The sequence below is a fragment of the Salmo trutta genome, chromosome 6, assembly GCF_901001165.1.
Source record: "Salmo trutta chromosome 6, fSalTru1.1, whole genome shotgun sequence".
Taxonomy (NCBI): domain Eukaryota; kingdom Metazoa; phylum Chordata; class Actinopteri; order Salmoniformes; family Salmonidae; genus Salmo; species Salmo trutta.
The window spans coordinates 5,921,595-5,944,621 of record NC_042962.1 but is presented as its reverse complement, the minus strand read 5'-3'; the positions used below and the strand labels follow the sequence as shown (position 1 = coordinate 5,944,621).

Sequence of the window (23,027 nt, the reverse complement as noted above, 5' to 3'; positions counted from 1 at the left end):
CAGAGCATCCCAAACATGCACAATGGGTGACATGTCTGGTGAGTATGCAGGCCATGGAAGAACTGGGACATTTTCAGCTTCCAGGAATTTTATACAGATCCTTGCGACATGTGGCCATGCATGATCATGCTGAAACATGAGGTGATGGCGGCGGGTGAATGGCAAGACAATGGGCCTCACGATCTCGTCACAGTATTTTTTGTGCATTCAAATTGCCATCGATAAAATGCAATTGTATTCGTTGTCCATGGCTTATACCTGCTCATACCTTAACCCCACCGCCACGTGGCGCTCTGTTCACAACATTGACATCAGCAAACTTCCTGCCCACACAACGCCATACACGTGGTCTGCGGTTGTGAGGCAGGTTTGACATACTGCCAAATTCTCTAAACGAAGTTGGAGGCGGCTTATGGTAGAGAAATTAACATTAAATTATCTGGCAACAGCTCTGGTGGACATTCCTGCAGTCAGCATGCCAATTACACGCTCCCTCAAAACTTGAGACATCTGTGGCATTGTGTTGTGTGACAAAACTGCAGATTTTAGAGTGGCCTTTTATTGTCCCCAGCACAACGTGCACCTGTGTAATGATCACGCAGTTTAATCAGCTTCTTGATATGCCACACCTGTCAGGTGGATTAATTTTCTTGGCAAAAGAGAAATGCTCACTAACAGGGATGGAAACAAATGTATGCACAAAATGCAAGAGAAACCAACACTTTACATGTTGGGTTTATATTTTTGTTCAGTGTATGTGTGTAATATAGCCATGCCCATGTTTGATTTAGGCACAAGTAGCACAACCTAGAGTTACATTAAAAGGATAAACAAACAGGCCTATAGCCTAAAAAATAAAACCCAACTACTCAATGTTCACAGCAAATGATGTAGACTAATTAATGACAATGCATACATTTAAAGCCTCTATGAAATATAAAATAGCGTACCATTATGTCTTAAAATGTTCAAATTGGTTTTACAGAGAAAAATACATGCTGCTGCGTGTAAAACGAAACACGTTTTTTGTTCGACTATTTCCGCCGGGTTCGATTATTTCCGCCAAGCTCTCAAGTCCCTCCATTTTGTTGTATGTTGTGTGTGCTGTTGGCAAGAGAAGTGCAAAAAAACTGTGTCGTTTATAAACGATATTCTAGCAATGGACGGGTATGTATTGGCCATCTATGTGTTTTTCATGAACGATTCATCATGCGCGGCAAGATTTTGTTGATTCAATTCGAGTAGCTTGCTTACCTCACCCTAGCTTGGTTTTTTTATTTAAACTAATGGTAGCTAGCTAACGTTACGTTAGCTTAGCTTGGCTGGCTAGCTAGCTAGCTAGCTAACTCCTGGCTGGGCATGTGAACTGCCAGACGGCGATAGCAAGTTAGCTTTAGTTAGATAACTAAAAGTATATTTTGTTTTTGCAACTGTTCAGAAACTAGCTAATACATTGACTGGGCAATCATGTTCAGCTAACGTTAGTTAACTAGCTAGCTCAAGCGGCTAGCTCTGGCTAGTCTTAAGAAACGAGGACCACTCAAGCATGACAGGGTGTGTGGTCACTTGTCCGGTGACCATGTATTTTATCCTTTGTTGATCGGAATTGTAGCTAGCGTAAACTATCCACTCCAAAAAGCTATCAACACCGTTAAACTACAAAATCCCTGGCTAACGTGCATTGCCATACAGGTTACCCATTTTATATGTGGTCAACGTGTGTAGATGACTAGCTATGTTGTAACTAGGAGTTAACCAGCTAACGTATGTGCTGGTGAGGAAGAAAGAGAAACGTTTGCCACTGGTGGTTTTCTTTTTGCATGTAGCCACGGCACTAACGTTAGCCTACTAGCTAACTTCCTTAGCTACTAGCTAGTTAAACTCCAGATAAGTAAAGCAGCTGCATGCTGCTATAATTGTGGAAAGATTTGGCTTAACGAGGTAGCTAATCATTCTGTTCCTTCTCTTTTTCAGTATGGGAGATGTTGCAGTTGGTGTGAAGGTAAGCTTCAGCCCAGTGTCCTCTCTATGGCAGGTAGCCTAGTGGTTAGAGTGTTGGACTAGTAACCGAAAGGTTGCTGGCTCGAATCCTGGAGGTACAAGGTACAAATCTGTCGTTCTGCCCTTGAACCAGGCAGTTAACCCACTGTTCCCCGGTAGGCCGTCATTGTAAATAAGAACTTGCCTAGTTAAGTAAAGGTTATATATATATATATATATATATATATATATATATATATATATATATGGCAAAGGTTAAAGCTAGTTAGATAAATGGAAACCATATCTTGAAATTCCCTTTCATTGCAAAACCCGTTTTTCTTACCCAGTTGAGTTGTTACATTAATCTGATGTAGCCTAATGTATCTCACGCTGGTCAAGGTTTGCCTCCATCCAGTTTTTCGACCCCTAGAGTACTTTGTGGGCAGATACCTAACACGGACACACAACTCAAATTTACCTCTCTCCCATTGACAACAATTGTTAAAAAAGTTGTGCTTTCAAGTCAGGATCTTGGCATAGGCCTACTGGTATGAGTACAGAATCCTAAATGTAACTTACTACTGTTGAGAGAGTATGTAGTATCGGGTCCAAAATATACGGCTACATTTCAACTCCTCATTTCTAACTTTCATGATATTAGAACAACAGTAACTAAATAGGAACAATGTAAGTCGATTCTGTTTAGGGAGAAACTTGTTCTCTTATAAATGCTTTGTGATCCTGTACCCTTCCAACTTGATTTGTGTCCAATAACCCTTGTTCCCTCTGGTGCAAAACGAAGGTAACTTTCTCTAATGGAAATACTCTTTATAACAAACCTGGGCTTTGCCTCTGTTTATTTCATCAATGTTTCGTGTCCAAAATAAAGTTTGCTTTGAGAAGCATTCCTTTCAGTTACGTTGCCCTGGTGTGAATTAGCCTTGGCCTAGTTGTCACGTTTTTAAGCTAGACAACTTACTAAAATGTTTTTGTGGACTCTGTCCCTACAGAGTTATTGCGTCTATACATTTTGTTAGAGATAAAGAACAATTCAGACAAAAAGAGAAAAAAGCTTAAGACCCAGGCCTGTTAGATAGTTGGGTCTCTAATTGCACCAGGCATAGCATTGCTGTCCCGTCTGTCAGTTTTAGCGGGACGCTGAGCGCGTCAGCCACCAACTGCAGTGGACAGACGCTTACTGCAGCCCAGTGGACAGATGGCTCAGAGCCTTCGGGGATTTCCCAGATGAAATGACATGCCTGACATCTTGAGACTCCATGAGATTAAACTGATTGACACTAGAAAAAAGAGAACGAGGCGACTCTTTCTGGTGTTTTAGGTCCCCCATCTGTTTTCTCTAACTGTCCAGAGAGAGAGAGCTGTATTTCATTGTTGTCTTTCAAGGGCTCTGCTTGCTCTCAATTTCATTCTCTCTCACTTTCTCTCTCCCTCTTTCTCTCTCTTTGTTTTCTTTCTCCAGAGAGGATCAGATGAGCTGATGTCAACCAGTGTCTACAACAGTGGATCTGACATGAGCAGTATCAGTGGTAAGTTTGGGGTTCCCTTTTCTTTCCTCAGACCTCTCTGAAGGGTTATTTGCATAAGTAATTTGACCGTGTTCCAACGGCAGTCAAATAAGTCAAAGGATTAATGAATGTTTGAAGTAGAACGGCTGTATTGGTCAATGTCTTCCTCACGGGAGGTGTTTCAGTATGTGTAGGTGGTTACACGCTAGCATGTGACTGAAATAGAGATGCTGTGGATTTCGATAGGCTATATCTCTTCAGGACATGGCTGTAATGTCTTAGAGAAACTATAGTAAGGTATTTAAAAAAGAAATTTAACAGGCAAGTCAGTTAAGAACAAATTCTTATTTACAATGATGGCGTACTGGGGAACAGTGGGTTAACTGCCTTGTTCAGGGGCAGAACGACCGATTTTTACCTTGTCAGCTCAGGGATTCGATCCAGCAACCTTTCGGTTACTGGCCCAACACGCTAACCACTAAGCTACCTGCCGCCGGGGCTGAAGAATATGAAGCCAGACACGGGTTGACTGAGAAAGTTTCTGTATTAATGTAACTTAAAATCCTATATCTAGAAAGCCTCAACAAAACATTAGGAGCACCTGCTCTTTCCATGACATAGACTGACCAGGTGAAAGCTATGGTCCCTTATTGATGTCACCTGTTAAATCTATTTCAGTCAGTGTAGGTGAAGGGGAGGAGACAGGTTAAAGAAGGATTTTTAAGCCTTGAGACAATTGAGACATTGTGTATGTGTGCCATTCAGAGGGTGAATGGGCAAGACAAACGATTTTAAGTGCCTTTGAATGGGGTATGGTAGTCAGTGCCAGGTGCACCGGTTTGAGTGTCAAGAATTGCAATGCTGCTGGGTTTTTCATGCTCAACTGTTTCCAGTGTGTATCAAGAATTGTCCAACACCCAAAGAACATTCAGCCAAGTGGACACAACTGTGGGAAGCATTTAAATCAACATGGGCGAGCATCCCTGTAAATCGTTTTCGACACCTTGTAGAGTCCATGCCCTGATGAATTGAGGCTGTTCTGCGGGAAAAAGAGGGGGGTTCCTAATGTTTTGTACATTCAGTGTATATTGCATTCAGATGCTAACTAAAGTATTATACTTTAAATGTTTGAGAATGAAACACTAATACTGAAGTTCAGGTATGACTTGTGTTCATCCGTTGTAAGAGGATGGAGTCTAGTGGTGTTCATTCCGTGCTCCTCTCAAGTAAGTGGGTGTTTGTGCTTTCTGGGGGGGTGGCTTTAGAGCAGAGCAGGATTGGGACAATAAACACTGTGTCTTCTTCTATCTAGATGTTACAGCCAATGGGAGCGACAGTAAATCCAATGGGAGCGACAGTAAAAAGCTGAGAGTGGAAGACCGGATGGAGGCTCCTCCCTCTCGTGTGCTGCACATCAGAAAACTGCCCAATGAAACTTCAGAATCGGAGGTCATTGCCCTGGGGTTACCTTTCGGGAAGGTCACAAATATCCTGACGCTTAAGGGGAAAAACCAGGTGAGTGTGCCCAGATAGGAGACCAGGTGATCAGCAAGGTTTTACTCTGCCCAAAATCTATACGAAATATAAGCCCACAATGTGAGGAATTTTTGTATGTAGGTCAATGAGTGTCGAATTTGGTTAATAAAAAATGTAATTGCTAATTTGCTACGTGAGCTCTATTTGATCTAATAGAAGTTAGGTAATGGTTAGGTTGTTACAAATGCACTGATATATAAGTGGACACGTGGCATTTTGCAAGTGGGGGGAGGGTTGAGGAGGAGGAGGAGGCTTGGCTTGAAACGCTGGACATCTTGTTATGAATTAGGTCCACACAGTTACACTTACCGAGGATCGGCTTCTATGACGGAACTTTTAATGTCTTAACTTCTGAAAGTTAACGTTGAACTAACAAGCTTGTATGCAGAGTGGCACCAGAATTAAAATAAAAACATATATTTTTGTAGTTAATAAATCCAATTTAAATGTTACCTTTATTTAACTAGGCAAGTCAGATAAGAACAAATTCTTATTTACAATGACGGCCAAACCTGGACAATGCTGGGCCAATTGTGCGCTGCCCTATGGGACACCTGATCACGGCCAGTTGTGATACAGCCTGGATTCGAACCAGGGTCTGTAGTGACACCTCTAGCACTGAGATGCAGTGCCTTAGACCGCTACCCCACTCGGGAACCCAATCATGTCTTCTCTAATAAAAAATCTCTCCCTAATTTCTGAATCAAGTAATGTCAGTAGGCTATAGTAGCATATGCTTCGGAGGGGCAGGTAGCCTACACAGGCATAAACACTGGCAAAGATTTTCAGCTGGCAGGCAGACGCTGGTATATTTTTCTGAGTGAGAGTAAGGGCTTTGCATAGGCACCATGTTGTTATTAACTGGTTCCCATGCTTTTAAAATGAAGGTTATTTTCTGTAACAGTATAGATCACTTTCGTTCCTGGTTCTGATTCTGTTCCTTGACAAATGTATTTTTCTGTTCTTTTCCTTGAACCGGTTCCAACCCCTGCTTGAAAGAGGAGATGGCCTCAATGGCGCTGCCCCAGCTGTCACAAACACTAATATGGCCCAATAACAAAGATACTATGGCCTGTAGTTCACATGCGTATCTGCCCTCTCATTGGCTAGAATGGTCCCACCTGATCTCGCCTGCCTTCCATCTTTGAGGACATCTATTTCCATTGTTAGAGAGGTCAGTCGACTGTCCTGTCAATTTAATAGACGATCTTTGGCCCAGAATAATACAGCAGCCAATTTAGTTTGTGTTCTCTGTCAGGGGCTTGAATGTCTATCTTTCAAGGAGTAGGCTATGGTCGGTTGGCCCTTTGTCCTTTCTTGTGTGACCTCTTGTCTGAGTCATAATTGCCTGTGTTTTAAATCCATTGGTATTCCTTGTCACAAGGATTTTAAAAAAAAACATGAGCTGTGTTTGTTTGTCTGACATGAATGTCGTGTTTACAATTTTGTTGCGTTAATCGCCATGTTTTCTTCGTTCATGTCCCACTCCCTGTAAAGTATTTAATGATACCAGGGTTCCAGACTGCTACCATTGAATCACATTTTGCGACCCTTTGACTTGGCTTAGCAAGTAGAATTTGTTTAGGAGGCTAAAACCATGTTTTGGTCGAACCGTAAAGTACATTATCCGCATGATTCCTGTGATGAGTGTCTACCTGCCCCTGGTACCTGTTTCCTACTGATGCAGTCGTGCAAACCACTATTATTTCCCGGGGGGGGGGGGGGGGGGGGGGGGGGGGAAATGCTCTCGGAGAAAGAAAAGCGTTTCGAATTGTATAACAAAATTGCCTGAAAAACACAGCTCTCCTGTTGTCAGGAGCTTATCAGTTTTCTGTATGTATGAATATTTTTTTTTTCTCTGCTCTCAATTTTGAGCTCGATAGCAACTATCTTACAACCAAGATATATGATATGGCTTTGAGATATGGAGCGAGCGACCTGCTCATTTGATCTTTGCGATTTCATAGGCCTTCATTGAGTGGTAGACTACAACGGCATTGTTCTTTTAGACATAAACAAAATGTATTGTTAGCTTAATACATGGCTACTAGCAGTGAGTATTATATTTACAGTTAGCCATCTAGCTAATGTGTTTTAGTTATTCCGGTGGAGAATTATCTCTAAAATAAATTAGAATATGATATTAGTGCACATAAAGATTTAGGCAAATTCATTTTATTGAACATTAAAAAAAAATATTAGGAGTAAAATATTATAAAAATATACAAAACATTTTTTTTGGGGGGGGTGTGACCAAATCGTAGGCTGGTGCCTCCAACTGGAAAAACTTGGTGCCACCAGGGGAAAATGTTACCCTGGAACCTTGGATACAGACATGGTACAGTTTCATTGAACTGTATCATAAGACTTCATAGGATGCCATTTGGGTATATAGCCTAACAGAAGTCTAAATGCTGTTCCTATCTATTGGTCTTCAGGCTTTCTTGGAGCTGGGGACAGAGGAAGCAGCAATAACCATGATCAACTACTACTCTACGGTAACGCCGCATGTTCGAAACGTCCCCGTATTCATCCAGTATTCCAACCACAAACAACTCAAAACAGATAGTGGAAACCAGCGGGCCCAGGCGGTCCTGCAGGCGGTGTCTGCGGTCCAAGGAGGAGGTACTCCTACGTCGGGCTCCATTGTAGATCTAACCGCTGCATCAAGCCCTGTGCTCAGAATAATCATTGACAACATGTTCTACCCAGTCACTCTGGATGTGCTGCAGCAGGTAACCAACAATTCCCTATGTATTTTTAGTTTTTCTAATAGGTTTGTCAGAGGGCAGATTTATGAATGCAAATACACTTTTTTTTTTTTTTCTTGTGGTTATCCTCCATTTTGTACAGACGTGATCCGAATCAATGGCGCTCTACTGGATGGCAGCTGTTTTGCAAGCTCCGACCAAACTTTGCTATTTGTGATTTATTTTTGTTTCTTTTTGCTTTATTTTCATGCATTATTAAATGTATGCACTATTAATTCTTACAACCGATAATAATTTTTGAACATCAGAACAGCAGTTACTAAATACCCCAATTCCGGCTTCAACTTCTACTCATCTTCCCTGGGCTCTCTCTGTAATTCCGACCCAATTTTCGGGCTACCCAAGCGGAAATGCCGGCGTTGGAGGCAAAAGGAGGTGGAGAATCCTGGTGAGATAAAGGTAAAACCGGCCACCTCTGGAACCCCCAACCCGCTGGTCAACATACAGTCACTCGACAATAAGATGGATGACCTCCGATCGCAGATTTTCTACCAACAACACTCGAAACGCCCCCATCGACAGGGCTGCAGTGGAGCAGGTCGAGAGCTTCGAGTTCCTTGGTGTCCAAATCACTAAAGACTTAAAATGGTCCAAAGAAGGCACAACGGCATTAAGACGGATAAAAATGGGCCCCTCAAATCCTCTGTACCATTGAGAGCATTTTGACTGGCTGCATCACTGCCTGGTATGGCAATAGCATCTCCCTCGATTGCATGGTTCCACAGAGGGTGGTGTGGACAGCCCAGTACATCACTTGGGCTGAGCTCCCTGCCATCCATGAGGTGTGGTAGGAAGACTCGCAAAATCATTATACTCCAACCATGAATGGGGGGGGGGGGGGCAGAACCGCAGAATCCCAGTGGAGAGAGGGGAACCGGCCAGGCAGAGACAGTGCCTTACCATTCACTTTGTTATTGATTATTGCACTGTTGGGTTTTGGGTTTGCATGAAAGGCATTTCACTGTACTTGTCACTTGCATGTGACATTACAACTTGAAACTTGACTCCCTTCTGCCCTTTTATCTCATTGCAAAATGAGGATGTTTTTTAACAAGTAGTTTAATATTCCATCTGATAGTTAAACATCAGCTATTTCGTAGAGGTTGTATTTTCAATGTTTTTGTATTGCTGTTTTTTTTGGGGGGGGGGGGGGGTCAGATCTTCTCAAAGTTTGGCACGGTCATGAAGATAATCACATTCACCAAGAACAATCAGTTCCAGGCTCTGCTGCAGTTCAACGACCCACCGACCGCCCAGCAAGCCAAAATAGTGAGTGGGACTTCTCATAGTACATAACAAATTGATAATGAACAGAGTTTTATTATTTCGTTGCACGTTGGTGTATATAATAAATTTGTCTAGTTGCTCTTTCGCGAAGATTTCCAATATACTTCACTTATCATTACATATACTCCACTGGAATCGTTTCATTGTTCCTCAGGCCCTGGATGGTCAGAACATCTACAACTCGTGCTGTACGCTCCGCATCGACTACTCCAAGCTGGTCAACCTGAACGTCAAGTACAACAACGACAAGAGCCGTGACTACACCCGGCCAGAGCTCCCTGCAGGGGACGGACAGCCTGCCATGGACCCCAACATGGCTGCTGCCTTCCAAGGCAAGGACTCCAACTCTCTGCTCGGTAAGATCCCAGGTAGTTGTCGTCGTCCCCCCCCCCTCTCCTCGGTTAGGTCCCGGGTAGAACCCCCCCCTCTCCTCTCTGCACGGTTAGATCCCGGGTAGAACCCCCCCCCCCCCTTACTCTCTGCACGGTTAGATCCCGGGTAGAAACCCCCCCCCCCCCTTCCTCTGCACGGTTAGATCCCGGGTAGAACCCCCCTCTCCTCTCTGCTCGGTTAGATCCCGGGTAGAACCCCCCTCTCCTCTCTGCTCGGTTAGATCCCGGGTAGAACCCCCCTCTCCTCTCTGCTCGGTTAGATCCCGGGTAGAACCCCCCTCTCCTCTCTGCTCGGTTAGATCCCGGGTAGAACCCCCCCTCTCCTCTCTGCTCGGTTAGATCCCGGGTAGAACCCCCCCTCTCCTCTCTGCTCGGTTAGATCCCGGGTAGAACCCCCCTCTCCTCTCTGCTCGGTTAGATCCCGGGTAGAACCCCCCCTCTCCTCTCTGCTCGGTTAGATCCCGGGTAGAACCCCTCTCCTCTCTGCTCGGTTAGATCCCGGGTAGAACCCCTCTCCTCTCTGCTCGGTTAGATCCCGGGTAGAACCCCCCTCTCCTCTCTGCTCGGTTAGATCCCGGGTAGAACCCCCCTCTCCTCTCTGCTCGGTTAGATCCCGGGTAGAACCCCCCTCTCCTCTCTGCTCGGTTAGATCCCGGGTAGAACCCCCCTCTCCTCTCTGCTCGGTTAGATCCCGGGTAGAACCCCCCTCTCCTCTCTGCTCGGTTAGAACCCCCCTCTCCTCTCTGCTCGGTTAGATCCCGGGTAGAACCCCTCTCCTCTCTGCTCGGTTAGATCCCGGGTAGAACCCCTCTCCTCTCTGCTCGGTTAGATCCCGGGTAGAACCCCTCTCCTCTCTGCTCGGTTAGATCCCGGGTAGAACCCCTCTCCTCTCTGCTCGGTTAGATCCCGGGTAGAACCCCTCTCCTCTCTGCTCGGTTAGATCCCGGGTAGAACCCCTCTCCTCTCTGCTCGGTTAGATCCCGGGTAGAACCCCTCTCCTCTCTGCTCGGTTAGATCCCGGGTAGAACCCCTCTCCTCTCTGCTCGGTTAGATCCCGGGTAGAACCCCTCTCCTCTCTGCTCGGTTAGATCCCGGGTAGAACCCCTCTCCTCTCTGCTCGGTTAGATCCCGGGTAGAACCCCTCTCCTCTCTGCTCGGTTAGATCCCGGGTAGAACCCCTCTCCTCTCTGCTCGGTTAGATCCCGGGTAGAAACCCCTCTCTGCTCGGTTAGAACCCCCCTCTCCTCTCTGCTCGCTTAGATCCCGGGTAGAACCCCTCTCTCCTCTCTGCTCGGTTAGATCCCGGGTAGAACCCCTCTCTCCTCTCTGCTCGTTAGATCCGGGTAGAACCCCTCTCTCCTCTCTGCTCGGTTAGATCCCGGGTAGAACCCCTCTCTCCTCTCTGCTCGGTTAGATCCCGGGTAGAACCCCTCTCCCTCTGCTCGGTTAGATCCCGGGTAGAACCCCTCTCCTCTCTGCTCGGTTAGATCCCGGGTAGAACCCCTCTCCTCTCTGCTCGGTTAGATCCCGGGTAGAACCCCTCTCCTCTCTGCTCGGTTAGATCCCGGGTAGAACCCCTCTCCTCTCTGCTCGGTTAGATCCCGGGTAGAACCCCTCTCCTCTCTGCTCGGTTAGATCCCGGGTAGAACCCCTCTCCTCTCTGCTCGGTTAGATCCCGGGTAGAACCCCTCTCCTCTCTGCTCGGTTAGATCCCGGGTAGAACCCCTCTCCTCTCTGCTCGGTTAGATCCCGGGTAGAACCCCTCTCCTCTCTGCTCGGTTAGATCCCGGGTAGAACCCCTCTCCTCTCTGCTCGGTTAGATCCCGGGTAGAACCCCTCTCTGCTCGGTTAGAACCCCCCTCTCCTCTCTGCTCGCTTAGATCCCGGGTAGAACCCCTCTCTCCTCTCTGCTCGGTTAGATCCCGGGTAGAACCCCTCTCTCCTCTCTGCTCGGTTAGATCCCGGGTAGAACCCCTCTCTCCTCTCTGCTCGGTTAGATCCCGGGTAGAACCCCTCTCTCCTCTCTGCTCGGTTAGATCCCGGGTAGAACCCCTCTCTCCTCTCTGCTCGGTTAGATCCCGGGTAGAACCCCTCTCTCCTCTCTGCTCGGTTAGATCCCGGGTAGAACCCCTCTCTGCTCGGTTAGAACCCCCCTCTCCTCTCTGCTCGCTTAGATCCCGGGTAGTCCCCCCCTCTCTTCTCTGCTCGGTTAGATCCCGGGTAGAACTCCTCTCTGCTCGGTTAGATCCCGGGTAGAACTCCTCTCTGCTCGGTTAGATCCCGGGTAGAACCCCCCTCTCCTCTCTGCTCGGTTAGATCCCGGGTAGAACCCCTCTCTGCTCGGTTAGAACCCCCCTCTCCTCTCTGCTCGCTTAGATCCCGGGTAGTCCCCCCCTCTCTTCTCTGCTCGGTTAGATCCCGGGTAGAACTCCTCTCTGCTCGGTTAGATCCCGGGTAGAACCCCCCTCTCCTCTCTGCTCGGTTAGATCCCGGGTAGAACCCCTCTCTGCTCGGTTAGAACCCCCCTCTCCTCTCTGCTCGCTTAGATCCCGGGTAGTCCCCCCCTCTCTTCTCTGCTCGGTTAGATCCCGGGTAGAACTCCTCTCTGCTCGGTTAGATCCCGGGTAGAACCCCCCTCTCCTCTCTGCTCGGTTAGATCCCGGGTAGAACCCCTCTCTCCTCTCTGCTCGGTTAGATCCCGGGTAGAACCCCTCTCTCCTCTCTGCTCGGTTAGATCCCGGGTAAACCCCTCTCTCCTCTCTGCTCGGTTAGATCCCGGGTAGAACCCCTCTCTCCTCTCTGCTCGGTTAGATCCCGGGTAGAACCCCTCTCTCCTCTCTGCTCGGTTAGATCCCGGGTAGAACCCCTCTCTCCTCTCTGCTCGGTTAGATCCCGGGTAGAACCCCTCTCTCCTCTCTGCTCGGTTAGATCCCGGGTAGAACCCCTCTCTCCTCTCTGCTCGGTTAGATCCCGGGTAGAACCCCTCTCTCCTCTCTGCTCGGTTAGATCCCGGGTAGAACCCCTCTCTCCTCTCTGCTCGGTTAGATCCCGGGTAGAACCCCTCTCTCCTCTCTGCTCGGTTAGATCCCGGGTAGAACCCCTCTCTCCTCTCTGCTCGGTTAGATCCCGGGTAGAACCCCTCTCTCCTCTCTGCTCGGTTAGATCCCGGGTAGAACCCCTCTCTCCTCTCTGCTCGGTTAGATCCCGGGTAGAACCCCTCTCTCCTCTCTGCTCGGTTAGATCCCGGGTAGAACCCCTCTCTCCTCTCTGCTCGGTTAGATCCCGGGTAGAACCCCCTCTCTCCTCTCTGCTCGGTTAGATCCCGGGTAGAACCCCTCTCTCCTCTCTGCTCGGTTAGATCCCGGGTAGAACCCCTCTCTCCTCTCTGCTCGGTTAGATCCCGGGTAGAACCCCTCTCTCCTCTCTGCTCGGTTAGATCCCGGGTAGAACCCCTCTCTCCTCTCTGCTCGGTTAGATCCCGGGTAGAACCCCTCTCTCCTCTCTGCTCGGTTAGATCCCGGGTAGAACCCCTCTCTCCTCTCTGCTCGGTTAGATCCCGGGTAGAACCCCTCTCTCCTCTCTGCTCGGTTAGATCCCGGGTAGAACCCCTCTCTCCTCTCTGCTCGGTTAGATCCCGGGTAGAACCCCTCTCTCCTCTCTGCTCGGTTAGATCCCGGGTAGAACCCCTCTCTCCTCTCTGCTCGGTTAGATCCCGGGTAGAACCCCTCTCTCCTCTCTGCTCGGTTAGATCCCGGGTAGAACCCCTCTCTCCTCTCTGCTCGGTTAGATCCCGGGTAGAACCCCTCTCCCCTCTCTGCTCGGTTAGATCCCGGGTAGAACCCCTCTCTCCTCTCTGCTCGGTTAGATCCCGGGTAGAACCCCTCTCTCCTCTCTGCTCGGTTAGATCCCGGGTAGAACCCCTCTCTCCTCTCTGCTCGGTTAGATCCCGGGTAGAACCCCTCTCTCCTCTCTGCTCGGTTAGATCCCGGGTAGAACCCTCTCTCCTCTCTGCTCGGTTAGATCCCGGGTAGAACCCCTCTCTCCTCTCTGCTCGGTTAGATCCGGGTAGAACCCCTCTCTCCTCTCTGCTCGGTTAGATCCCGGGTTAGATCCCGGGTAGAACCCCTCTCCCCTCTCTGCTCGGTTAGATCCCGGGTAGAACCCTTCTCCTCTCTGCTCGGTTAGATCCCGGGTAGAACCCCTCTCCTCTCTGCTCGGTTAGATCCCGGGTAGAACCCCTCTCCTCTCTGCTCGGTTAGATCCCGGGTAGAACCCCTCTCCTCTCTGCTCGGTTAGATCCCGGGTAGAACCCCTCTCCTCTCTGCTCGGTTAGATCCCGGGTAGAACCCCTCTCCTCTCTGCTCGGTTAGATCCCGGGTAGAACCCCTCTCCTCTCTGCTCGGTTAGAACCCCCCTCTCCTCTCTGCTCGGTTAGATCCCGGGTAGAACCCCCCCCCCCCCCCCCCCCCCCCGGTGTGTTCTTTGGGGCCCTTGGCGTTAGGAAGTTGGAAGCGTGACACTGGTTTAGGGGCGAGCTCTGCTTTTTACATCTCTGGTTCTGTGAGATCTATCTCTCTCTGCTCATGTTTGTTAACATGGTCCTTGTCTAGTGTCAGGTGGAATCACTATACTGGACTGTCTGTATCCGTCTGTACCTGACTGCCAGGGAAATAAATCTTTTTTTTACCTCGCCCAGGTCTCTGGGTGGGCGGAGTTTGCATATTTTCCACCATTCTGTTGGTCCTAAAGGGAAATCTCTGCCCTCACTAGCCCAGGGTGAGCTGAATTCATCCTCGGCTTCGTATGTTGGGTCTAACTCCTGACCGCTCTGACCTGTCCAGGTGGCCTGAGCCCGCTGAATGCTGCGGCGGCGGCTGCTGCTGCTGCGGGGAGGGTAGCTCTGTCTGGTCACTCTGGCTCCAGCGGCGTGCTCCTGGCCTCCAACCTCAACGAAGAGGTCAGTAATGATCCGTCTACCCCCTCCAGACGTAGGCCAAACTCTTATCACAAACCAAAACTCTCACTCTCTCTCCTCTCTCTCCTCTTTCTCCCCTCTCTCCTCTCACTCCTCTCCAAAGAAATGTCGAAGCCTGCCAGTGCAGACTGAGCCTCTCTCTTTCTCCTCTTTCTGCCATGTTAACACTCTAATCTCACTCTAATCTCTCTCTCACTCTTCTCTCCGCCGTGTTGAGATGAAGCTGGTTAACACTCATCTCTCCTCTCTCTGCCATGTTAACACACTCATCTCTCCTCTCTCTGCCATGTTGAGCTGAAGCTGGTTAACACACTCATCTCTCCTCTTTGTGTTGAGCTGAAGCTGGTTAACACTCATCTCTCCTCTCTCTGCCATGTTAACACGCTCATCTTTTCTCTCTGCCGTGTTGAGATGAAGCTGGTTAACACACTCATCTCTTCTCTCTCTGCCATGTTAACACACTCATCTCTCCTCTCTCTGTCATGTTGAGATGAAGCTGGTTAACACTCATCTCTTCTCTCTCTGCCGTGTTGAGATGAAGCTGGTTAACACTCATCTCTCCTCTCTCTGCCATGTTGAGCTGAAGCTGGTTAATACTAATTAGAGGTCGACCGATTATGATTTTTCAACGCCGATACCGATTATTGGAGGGCCAAAAAAGCCGATTCTTTTCACATTTTTTTATGGAATGACAATTACAACAATACTGAATGAACACTTATTTTAACTTAATATAATACGTCAATAAAATCAATTTAGCCTCAAATAAATAATGAAACATGTTCAATTTGGTTTAAATAATGCAAAACAAAGTATTGGAGAAGAAAGTAAAAGTGCAATATGTGCCATGTAAAAAAGCTAACGTTTAAGTTCCTTGCTCAGAACATGAGAACATATGAAAGCTAGTGGTTCCTTTTAACATGAGTCTTCAATATTCCCAGGTAAGATGTTTTAGGTTGTAGTTATTATAGGACTATTTCTCTCTATACGATTTGTATTTCATATACCTTTGACTATTGGATGTTCTTATAGGCACTTTAGTATTGCCAGTGTAACGGTATAGCTTCCGTCCCTCTCCTCGCTCCTACCTGGGCTCAAACCAGGAACACATCGACAACAGCCACCCTCGAAGCAGCGTTACCCATGTAGAGGAAGGGGAACAACTACTCCAAGTCTCAGAGCGAGTGACGTTTGAAACGCTATTAGCACGCACCCGCTAACTAGCAAGCCATTTCACATCGGTTACACCAGCTTAATCTTGGGAGTTGATAGGCTTGAAGGGGTGGAACGTTCCAACAGGAATCTGTTCCAAAAAACTTAAAGTAAAAGGTTGTCAACCAACAATGCATACAAAGTAGCAACGCATACAAACCTAGCTAACTAGCTGCCGAATAGGCATCAACTCACCACGTAGCTTATCCTTAATGTTTGTCCATAGGCAAACAGACATGTGAGGACAGACATTTTTCGGAATAAACGTGATGAGTGAAAAACGCAATGAAATAGACCGCTCCCTACCCGGTATCTTATTCTGCCGCTATACAACTTTGTATGCGTTGTTTTTTGGAAACCTTGTTATTTACGAAGTTTTTGGAATAGATTCCTGTTGGAACGTTACACACATTATACCCACCCAGGTTGAAGTCATAAACAGCGCAATGCTTGAAGCACAGCGAAGGGCTGTTTGAATGAATGCTTACGAGCCTGCTGCTGCCTACCACCGCTCAGTCAGACTGCTCTATCAAATCATAGACTTAATTATAATATAATAAACACACAGAAATACGAGCCATAGGTCATTAATATGGTCGAATCCGGAAACTATCATCTCGAAAACAAATGTTTTTTTCTTTCAGTGACATACGGAACCGTTCCGTATTTTATCTAACGGGTGGCTAAGTCTAAATATTCCTGTTAGGCATTGATGTTTATGGTTAGGTACATTGGTGCAACGACAGTACTTTTTTTGCAAATGTGCTTGTTAAATCAACACCCGTTTGTCGAAGTAGGCTGTGATTCAATGAAAATTAACAGGCACCGCATCGATTATACGCAACGCAGGACACGTTAGATAAACTAGTAATATCATCAACCATGTGTAGTTAACTAGTGATTATGTTAAGATTGATAGTTTTTTAGAAGTCTAATGCTAGCTAGCAACTTACCTTTGCTTCTTGCTGCCCTCGCGTAACAGGTAGTCAGCCTGTTAATCCTTGTGGATTAACAGGCTGCAAAAGGTAGGTTGCAAAAACGAATCCCCCTGAACAAGGCAGTTAACCCCCGTTTCTAGGCCGTCATTGTGAATAGGAATATGTTCTTAATCTGACTTGCCTAGTTAAATAAAGGTGTAAAAAAATACATTTTAAAAAATCGGCAAATCGGTGGCCAAAAATACCGATTGGTATGAAAACTTGAAATCGGCCCTAATTAATCGGCCATTCCGATTAATCGGTCGACCTCTAATACTAATCTCTCCTCTCTCTGCCATGTTGAGCTGAAGCTGGTTAACTCTCTCGTATTCTCTCTCTCCTTTTGTCGTACTGAACTGAAATGTAACTGTCTCCTCTCCTGACTTTACCTCTCTGTCTCTATGGAGAGGACCCCGTATTTCAGATACTTAGACTTGCAGTTATTTATTTTTTGTTGGCCCCCACACCCTGTTGACGTGTGTCTGTGGTGTCAAACAGGATCTATGGATGCCATAGTGCTTCCAGTGGTTTCATGTCTGTTCTTGCATGTCAATGATACTAAACAGAGATTTGACTGCATGTTCTTTCTACTACTTATCTTAATTTCATACCCTTTACAACGCACCGAATGATCCTGGACTTCATGCGCTAGCCTATCGCATGCCTTTTTGTTTCTTCATTGCTAGGCTATAACTCCTATGATTTGTGATTTTGACATTGACTGTACCTTACCCATGTTTGTCAAGGGGATGATTTACATTTGGCCCAGATTATTTGCTCGTTTAGTTGTGATAAAGTACATGAACCAGTCAGTCTGACCAAACTCCTGCATCATTTCCTGTGTACTGACCTGTATTTTAATTTGTCTCCCTCCCTCACTTTGTTTTTTACATTTACATTTTCCTTCCCTCCCTCCCTCCCTCCCCACCTACTTACCCTACATCTCTCTCTCCCTTCTCTCCCGCTCCCTCCCTACCTACCCACCCACCCACCCTTCATCCCTCTCTCTCCCTCCCTCCCTCCCCCAACTACCTACCCTTCATCCCTCCCACCTCTCGCGCTATCTCTCTCCTCCATCCATCCCTCCATCTCTATAACCCCCCTGCTCATGCTTGGTGCTTGAACAAAACCTGTTCCCTTGGACCAACTTTCATCCCCAAATTAACTGCCTTGAACCATATACTCCATGACCACCTTCACCATTCTACGGGAAACCACCCTTCTCCGTTATGGATGATCTGTCCATCTCCGCTCTCTACCTCCGCTCCGACTCTTCTACCTGTCTTCCTGTCTTCTGCTGCTTGCTCTCTTCTCCTCTTCTAAAGATGGTTACGCCCCAAAGTCTGTTTACTCTCTTCGGTATGTTGTTGTTGTTAGCTCTCTGTTGCTTTTCTGTTGATGCTTATTTCTGTTCTAAAGAGACATTCACTTTTTATTTAGTTCATTTCCATATTGCAGTAATAGTTTTGACTTGTAGTTTTTGTTCTGTTACATTGGTTTGGTTCTCTGTCTCTTTGGCTATCGAAATTGATCCATCCATAGATTTGTGTTAATGCATGGTACATTGATTTGACATAGCCTGTACAGTAGTTTAATTAGCCAAACATGTCGTTAACTTATCTGTGTATGGGGTGTCTCAATCTGTCCTTTATATACACACACACACACACACACACACCTCTTGTCAAGTCTCTTCAAATGTTAATGCTGATGAATGATCTCTAGCCTACATTCAGACTCTCTCTATCTAGCCTCTTACTCTGTCTCTGCCTTGCCTAAACTTTCCCTCTATCTCAAGTGCTAAAGTGTTTCCTCACTGTCTCCTCTTCCTCCTCCTCTTCCTCGCCCTCCTCTCGTCTGCTCATGACTTTAACCTAGGGGTCTATGGTGATGCCCAGAGGGTGAAGATCCTCTACAATAAGAAAGACAGTGCTCTGATACAGATGGCTGATGCCAACCAAGCCCAGCTAGGTAAGACCACGGCCCCGGCTAGGTAAGGCCCCGGCTAGGTAAGGCCACGGCCCCGGCTAGTTAAGGCCACGGCCCCGACTAGGTAAGGCCCCGGCTAGGCAATATGGTCCTCCTCCTCCATTGTCTCATGTTTATTGACTGTTAAAAAGGACATCTCCCCAGATGTATTTAGTGTCTAGTTGATTGATTGTTCCATTCTTTTTGAAGTAGATTCTCTCCTAAATGCAGGGGGGGGGGGGTGATTGCCTTGGGACACAGTACTGCTGTATAAAAACTCACTCGGTACAAATGAAATGCTTCCAGCTATGAGTCACCTGAATGGACAGAAGATGCATGGGAAAGCCATCAGGGTGGCTCTGTCTAAGCACACCTCAGTGCAGCTGCCCAGGGATGGACTGGATGACCAGGGCCTCACCAAGGACTTCACTAACTCACCCCTGCACCGCTTCAAGAAGCCCGGCTCCAAGAACTTTCAGAATATTTTCCCTCCCACCACCACTCTTCACCTCTCCAACATCCCGTAAGTCTACCACTACACACTGATCTTAGAACAGTTTTGTATTAGCTCATAATGGTTATTGTTAGTTATTTGGAGATGGTAAGCACGTCCTGTGTCTAGTGTATTCCCCTAGACACTGACTTTAAAGGACAGTTTTGTGCAATTCTCACTAGGATTTTGGGGAGTGTAATCTGATACTGGGGAAGGTAATCTGAGGCAACATCTATACCTGGAAGAAAAGTTAAAGGAACTGTATGTCTAGGGGAATCCACCAACAGACAGAGGATCTGCTTACCATGTTCAAATCTTAACAATAACCATTATGAGTTCATACAAAACTGTTCTTAGATCAGTGAAGTCTTAGGGCTCCCGAGTGGCGCAGCGGTCTAAGGCATTGCATCTCAGTGCTAGAGGCGTCACTACAGACCCTGGTATGATTCCAGGCTGTATCACAACCGGTCGTGATTGGGAGTCCCATAGGGCGGCGCACAATTGGCCCAGCGTCGTCCGGGTTTGGCCCGAGGTAGGCCGTCATTTGTAAAATAAGAATTTGTTCTTAACTGACATGACTAGTTAAAGAAAGGTAATGGTCTGGGTTGGCTGTGTCCTTTTAGAATGCTAAGTTTACGTGTTTCCACAGAACGGACGTAACCGAGGAAGACCTCCGACTGCTGTTCTCCAACGCTGGGGGAACTGTGAACGCGTTCAAGTTCTTCCAGTACGTCTCTCTTCACCGCTATAATAACACAACTGAGCTACAGTTCTTCAATTGGTTGTGAATGAACTTGAGAATTGATTCCGACACTCCTTAGCTCTGTGGCTTGCTCCAGGGAGTGATGAGACTTGCTGAGCCTGTGTTCCTGTCTATTCTGTGTGGTGGTTGAGAGCAGAATATACACTACATCTTGAGGGAACAGTTTGGACAAATCCAAGTTGTATTTCAATGTGTTCAACCATCTTCTCTTCCCAGGGATCACAAAATGGCATTGCTCCAGATGTCGACGGTGGAAGAGGCCATCCAGGGTCTGATCGACCTCCACAACTACAACATGGGCGACAACCATCACCTGAGAGTCTCCTTCTCCAAATCCACCATCTAAACTTGCATAACGATCCTCCACAACATCCATGGCTTTCTATTTTTCCCTAGCAGATTTTGGCTGGCATTTGTTAACCCTGTTGACTCGTTCCAGACTCTGGGGACCACATTTTGACCTTATTGTTTTTCTTTTTATTGTTTCTTTCTAAGTGTTATCAGTCATTCCTTCAAAGAGAACCAGAAACTCAAATCGGGGAAAGAAATTGTACTTATATGTTTTGAGGACATTTTAACCCCTTCACCTGATTCCGACCCCTGTGTTAACCCCCTGATCCTGGCCCCTGTGTTAACCCCCTGATCCTGGCCCCTGTGTTAACCCCCTGATCCTGGCCCCTGTGTTAACCCCCTGATCCTGACCCCTGTGTTAACCCCATACCCCCTGATCCTGACCCCTGTGTTAATCCCATAACCCCTGGTCCTGACCCCTGTGTTAACCCCATACCCCCTGATCCTGACCCCTGTGTTAACCCCTGATCCTGACCCCTCTTTTAACCCCTGATCCTGACCCCTGTGTTAACCCCTGATCCTGACCCCTCTTTTAACCCCTGATCCTGACCCCTGTGTTAACCCCATACCCCCTGATCCTGACCCCTCTTTTAACCCCTGATCCTGACCCCTGTGTTAATCCCATAACCCCCTGATCCTGACCCCTGTGTTAACCCCATAACCCATTTGTATGATCCGCAAACTATTTGCCTTTTCTACCTTCTCATTATGAAGGGTGGATGAGTGGACATGGGCGCCTCTTTTGACTATGATTAGTTCTACAAGATATGTGCCTTACCAGACTATCAACTCTTTTTACATCCAAATATTGACATTGAATCCCTGTCTGATTTTGAGGCACATTAATTTTGATGTGAAATTTAACATGATTTGTTTCTTCTTCTCCCGTGTCATTGTGGAGTTTGTACGTTTCTGCCACCCAAGTTTTGCCTTTTTCAGTTGCTGTTCAATTTGTGGAGTTTTCTTTCTTCTTCTTTCGTTAAATTCACTGTGGTTGTTGTGGAGTGGGGAACAATATGAGATTGAAGTTGAATCAGTCTTTTATTTTTTTTGTAATTTCTTAGCTAATTTAGACCATGTTGCTTGAAGGTTTCTTGTAGACGAACAACCAACAATACCGATTTAACCCTAGTTATTTTTCCCATTTTTAGTTTACACATTTACTAAAATAGTCTTAATGTTGCTATTCTTTATAGGTTTTTACTTTCCTTTGTTTTCCATCACATTCATGTACATGGGTAGGAGGTAAGTGGTTTTCTAAGCTCTCTCTAGTTCTTGGAATAAAACATACATTTGTAATACTTTACTAATTAGAACTGCACTTAACTGTCACAATATTGTCATACACACGACAAAAGCAAATATCATGACAATATTATGACTTTTTTTGACAAATCAAATTTTTACCAAAAATCTGCTGTTGGACGAGGTTAGTGAAATAACCTGTTATGACGTCAATGTGTTGCTGTTAAGAGGAACAACCCTGGTTGGGACCAAAGTTTGTGCCTTTTAGTCTTTCATTTACAGTTGTATCACAAAGGAAATTAATCAACATTTTAATGAATCTCTCTGATATATTTTGTGTATCTGGGAGGAGAAAAAAAAAAAGTTAATTTAAGGTACAGGACCTGATTCATTATCAACGACATTAATTCCTTCTACAGTTATTTTAAGCAGACCTACATATAATACCCACTCTTTGTTTTAAGAATCCCACAACCTCAACTTGCTGGATAAACGTGTCTAGAAATGTATGTTTTCAAGAGGGGAAAAAGTCGTGTATATTTTCTATTTTATTTACATCTCTGGAAATGTAAGATTCAGATATAGTTTGGAAGCGGCACAATTAAAATAATTTTCTAACAAAGTCAGGAGATTTGGTCGGACTTGTTTCAGATGTTTCTCGTCTCTCGTGTGTGTGTGTGTGTGTGTTCTGCTTTTCCTCTGTAGCATGTTCAATAAACTTCTGTAGCTCTATTCACTTCTGTCTCTCTGCGACCTGCTCATCTTTTCTCTCCACTCTCGCTTATATATTATTTTGATTGTATTTTATTCAGATCCCCATTAGCTGTTACTAAAGAGCAGCTACTCTTCCTGGGGTCCACACAGAACATGACATTTTACAGAACAATAATAGACAAGATAAGCACATTGCTTACCTTTACAACAGGAGTATAGTCTACCTGGCTGGCATGAAAATGAACCATGGGAAAAGCGTCCTCCATTCGCTATTTAAGTGCATAGTGTTACTTTTCCGAGACAGGTGCATGTATGTTTAGATAAGGTTTGTTTGTATCAACTAAAGTGGCCAAATAACTTCATAAAATGAAGCACATGAATCCGCTTTACAACCCGTGTAGAGCCTAACTGGCCTACATAGGCGGCACATGAGTTTCAAGTTTGGGGAAGATAATTTTCACCATAAAAATACATCTTTTATAATAAAAGCATTACATGCATAATCACATTTTCGGTCACTTTTGAGAACAATATTTTCCCGCTAATTTATGTTATTTTGGAACATTCGCTCTAATAGCCTACAGCCGTGTGTGCAGTGCTGCGCTTATAATGTGAAGAAATAGCCTAATAGTTGATCAACATTTTAAGCTAAACGTTCTGATCTGTTGCATCAGCCTCATTGCTTAAAATGTTGTTGTTTTTGATGTGTTGTATACATTTAAGATCTATTGCAACCGACAACTGTCCCAGATGTTTGGAATATTTATTTATTGCACCGAATGACAAGCTGACCAATAGAATAGGTCAACTTTTGTACTACGGGGGAATAGTAGA

At 46.1% G+C, this 23,027-nt stretch overlaps 1 protein-coding gene across 1 annotated transcript; it reads left to right on the top strand.

The window, feature by feature from the left end:
* Positions 1–1,070: 1,070 nt before the first annotated feature.
* LOC115195341 (polypyrimidine tract-binding protein 2) lies at positions 1,071–22,215 on the top strand. Its single transcript, XM_029755118.1, has 13 exons — positions 1,071–1,167; positions 1,975–2,002; positions 3,464–3,530; positions 4,822–5,024; positions 7,484–7,780; positions 8,975–9,085; positions 9,258–9,459; positions 14,337–14,452; positions 17,985–18,018; positions 18,538–18,630; positions 18,934–19,150; positions 19,770–19,847; positions 20,100–22,215. Exons 1-13 carry the CDS (start codon positions 1,160–1,162, stop codon positions 20,227–20,229), a joined length of 1,584 nt encoding a protein of 527 aa, XP_029610978.1. The 5' UTR covers positions 1,071–1,159; the 3' UTR covers positions 20,230–22,215.
* Positions 22,216–23,027: the final 812 nt, after the last annotated feature.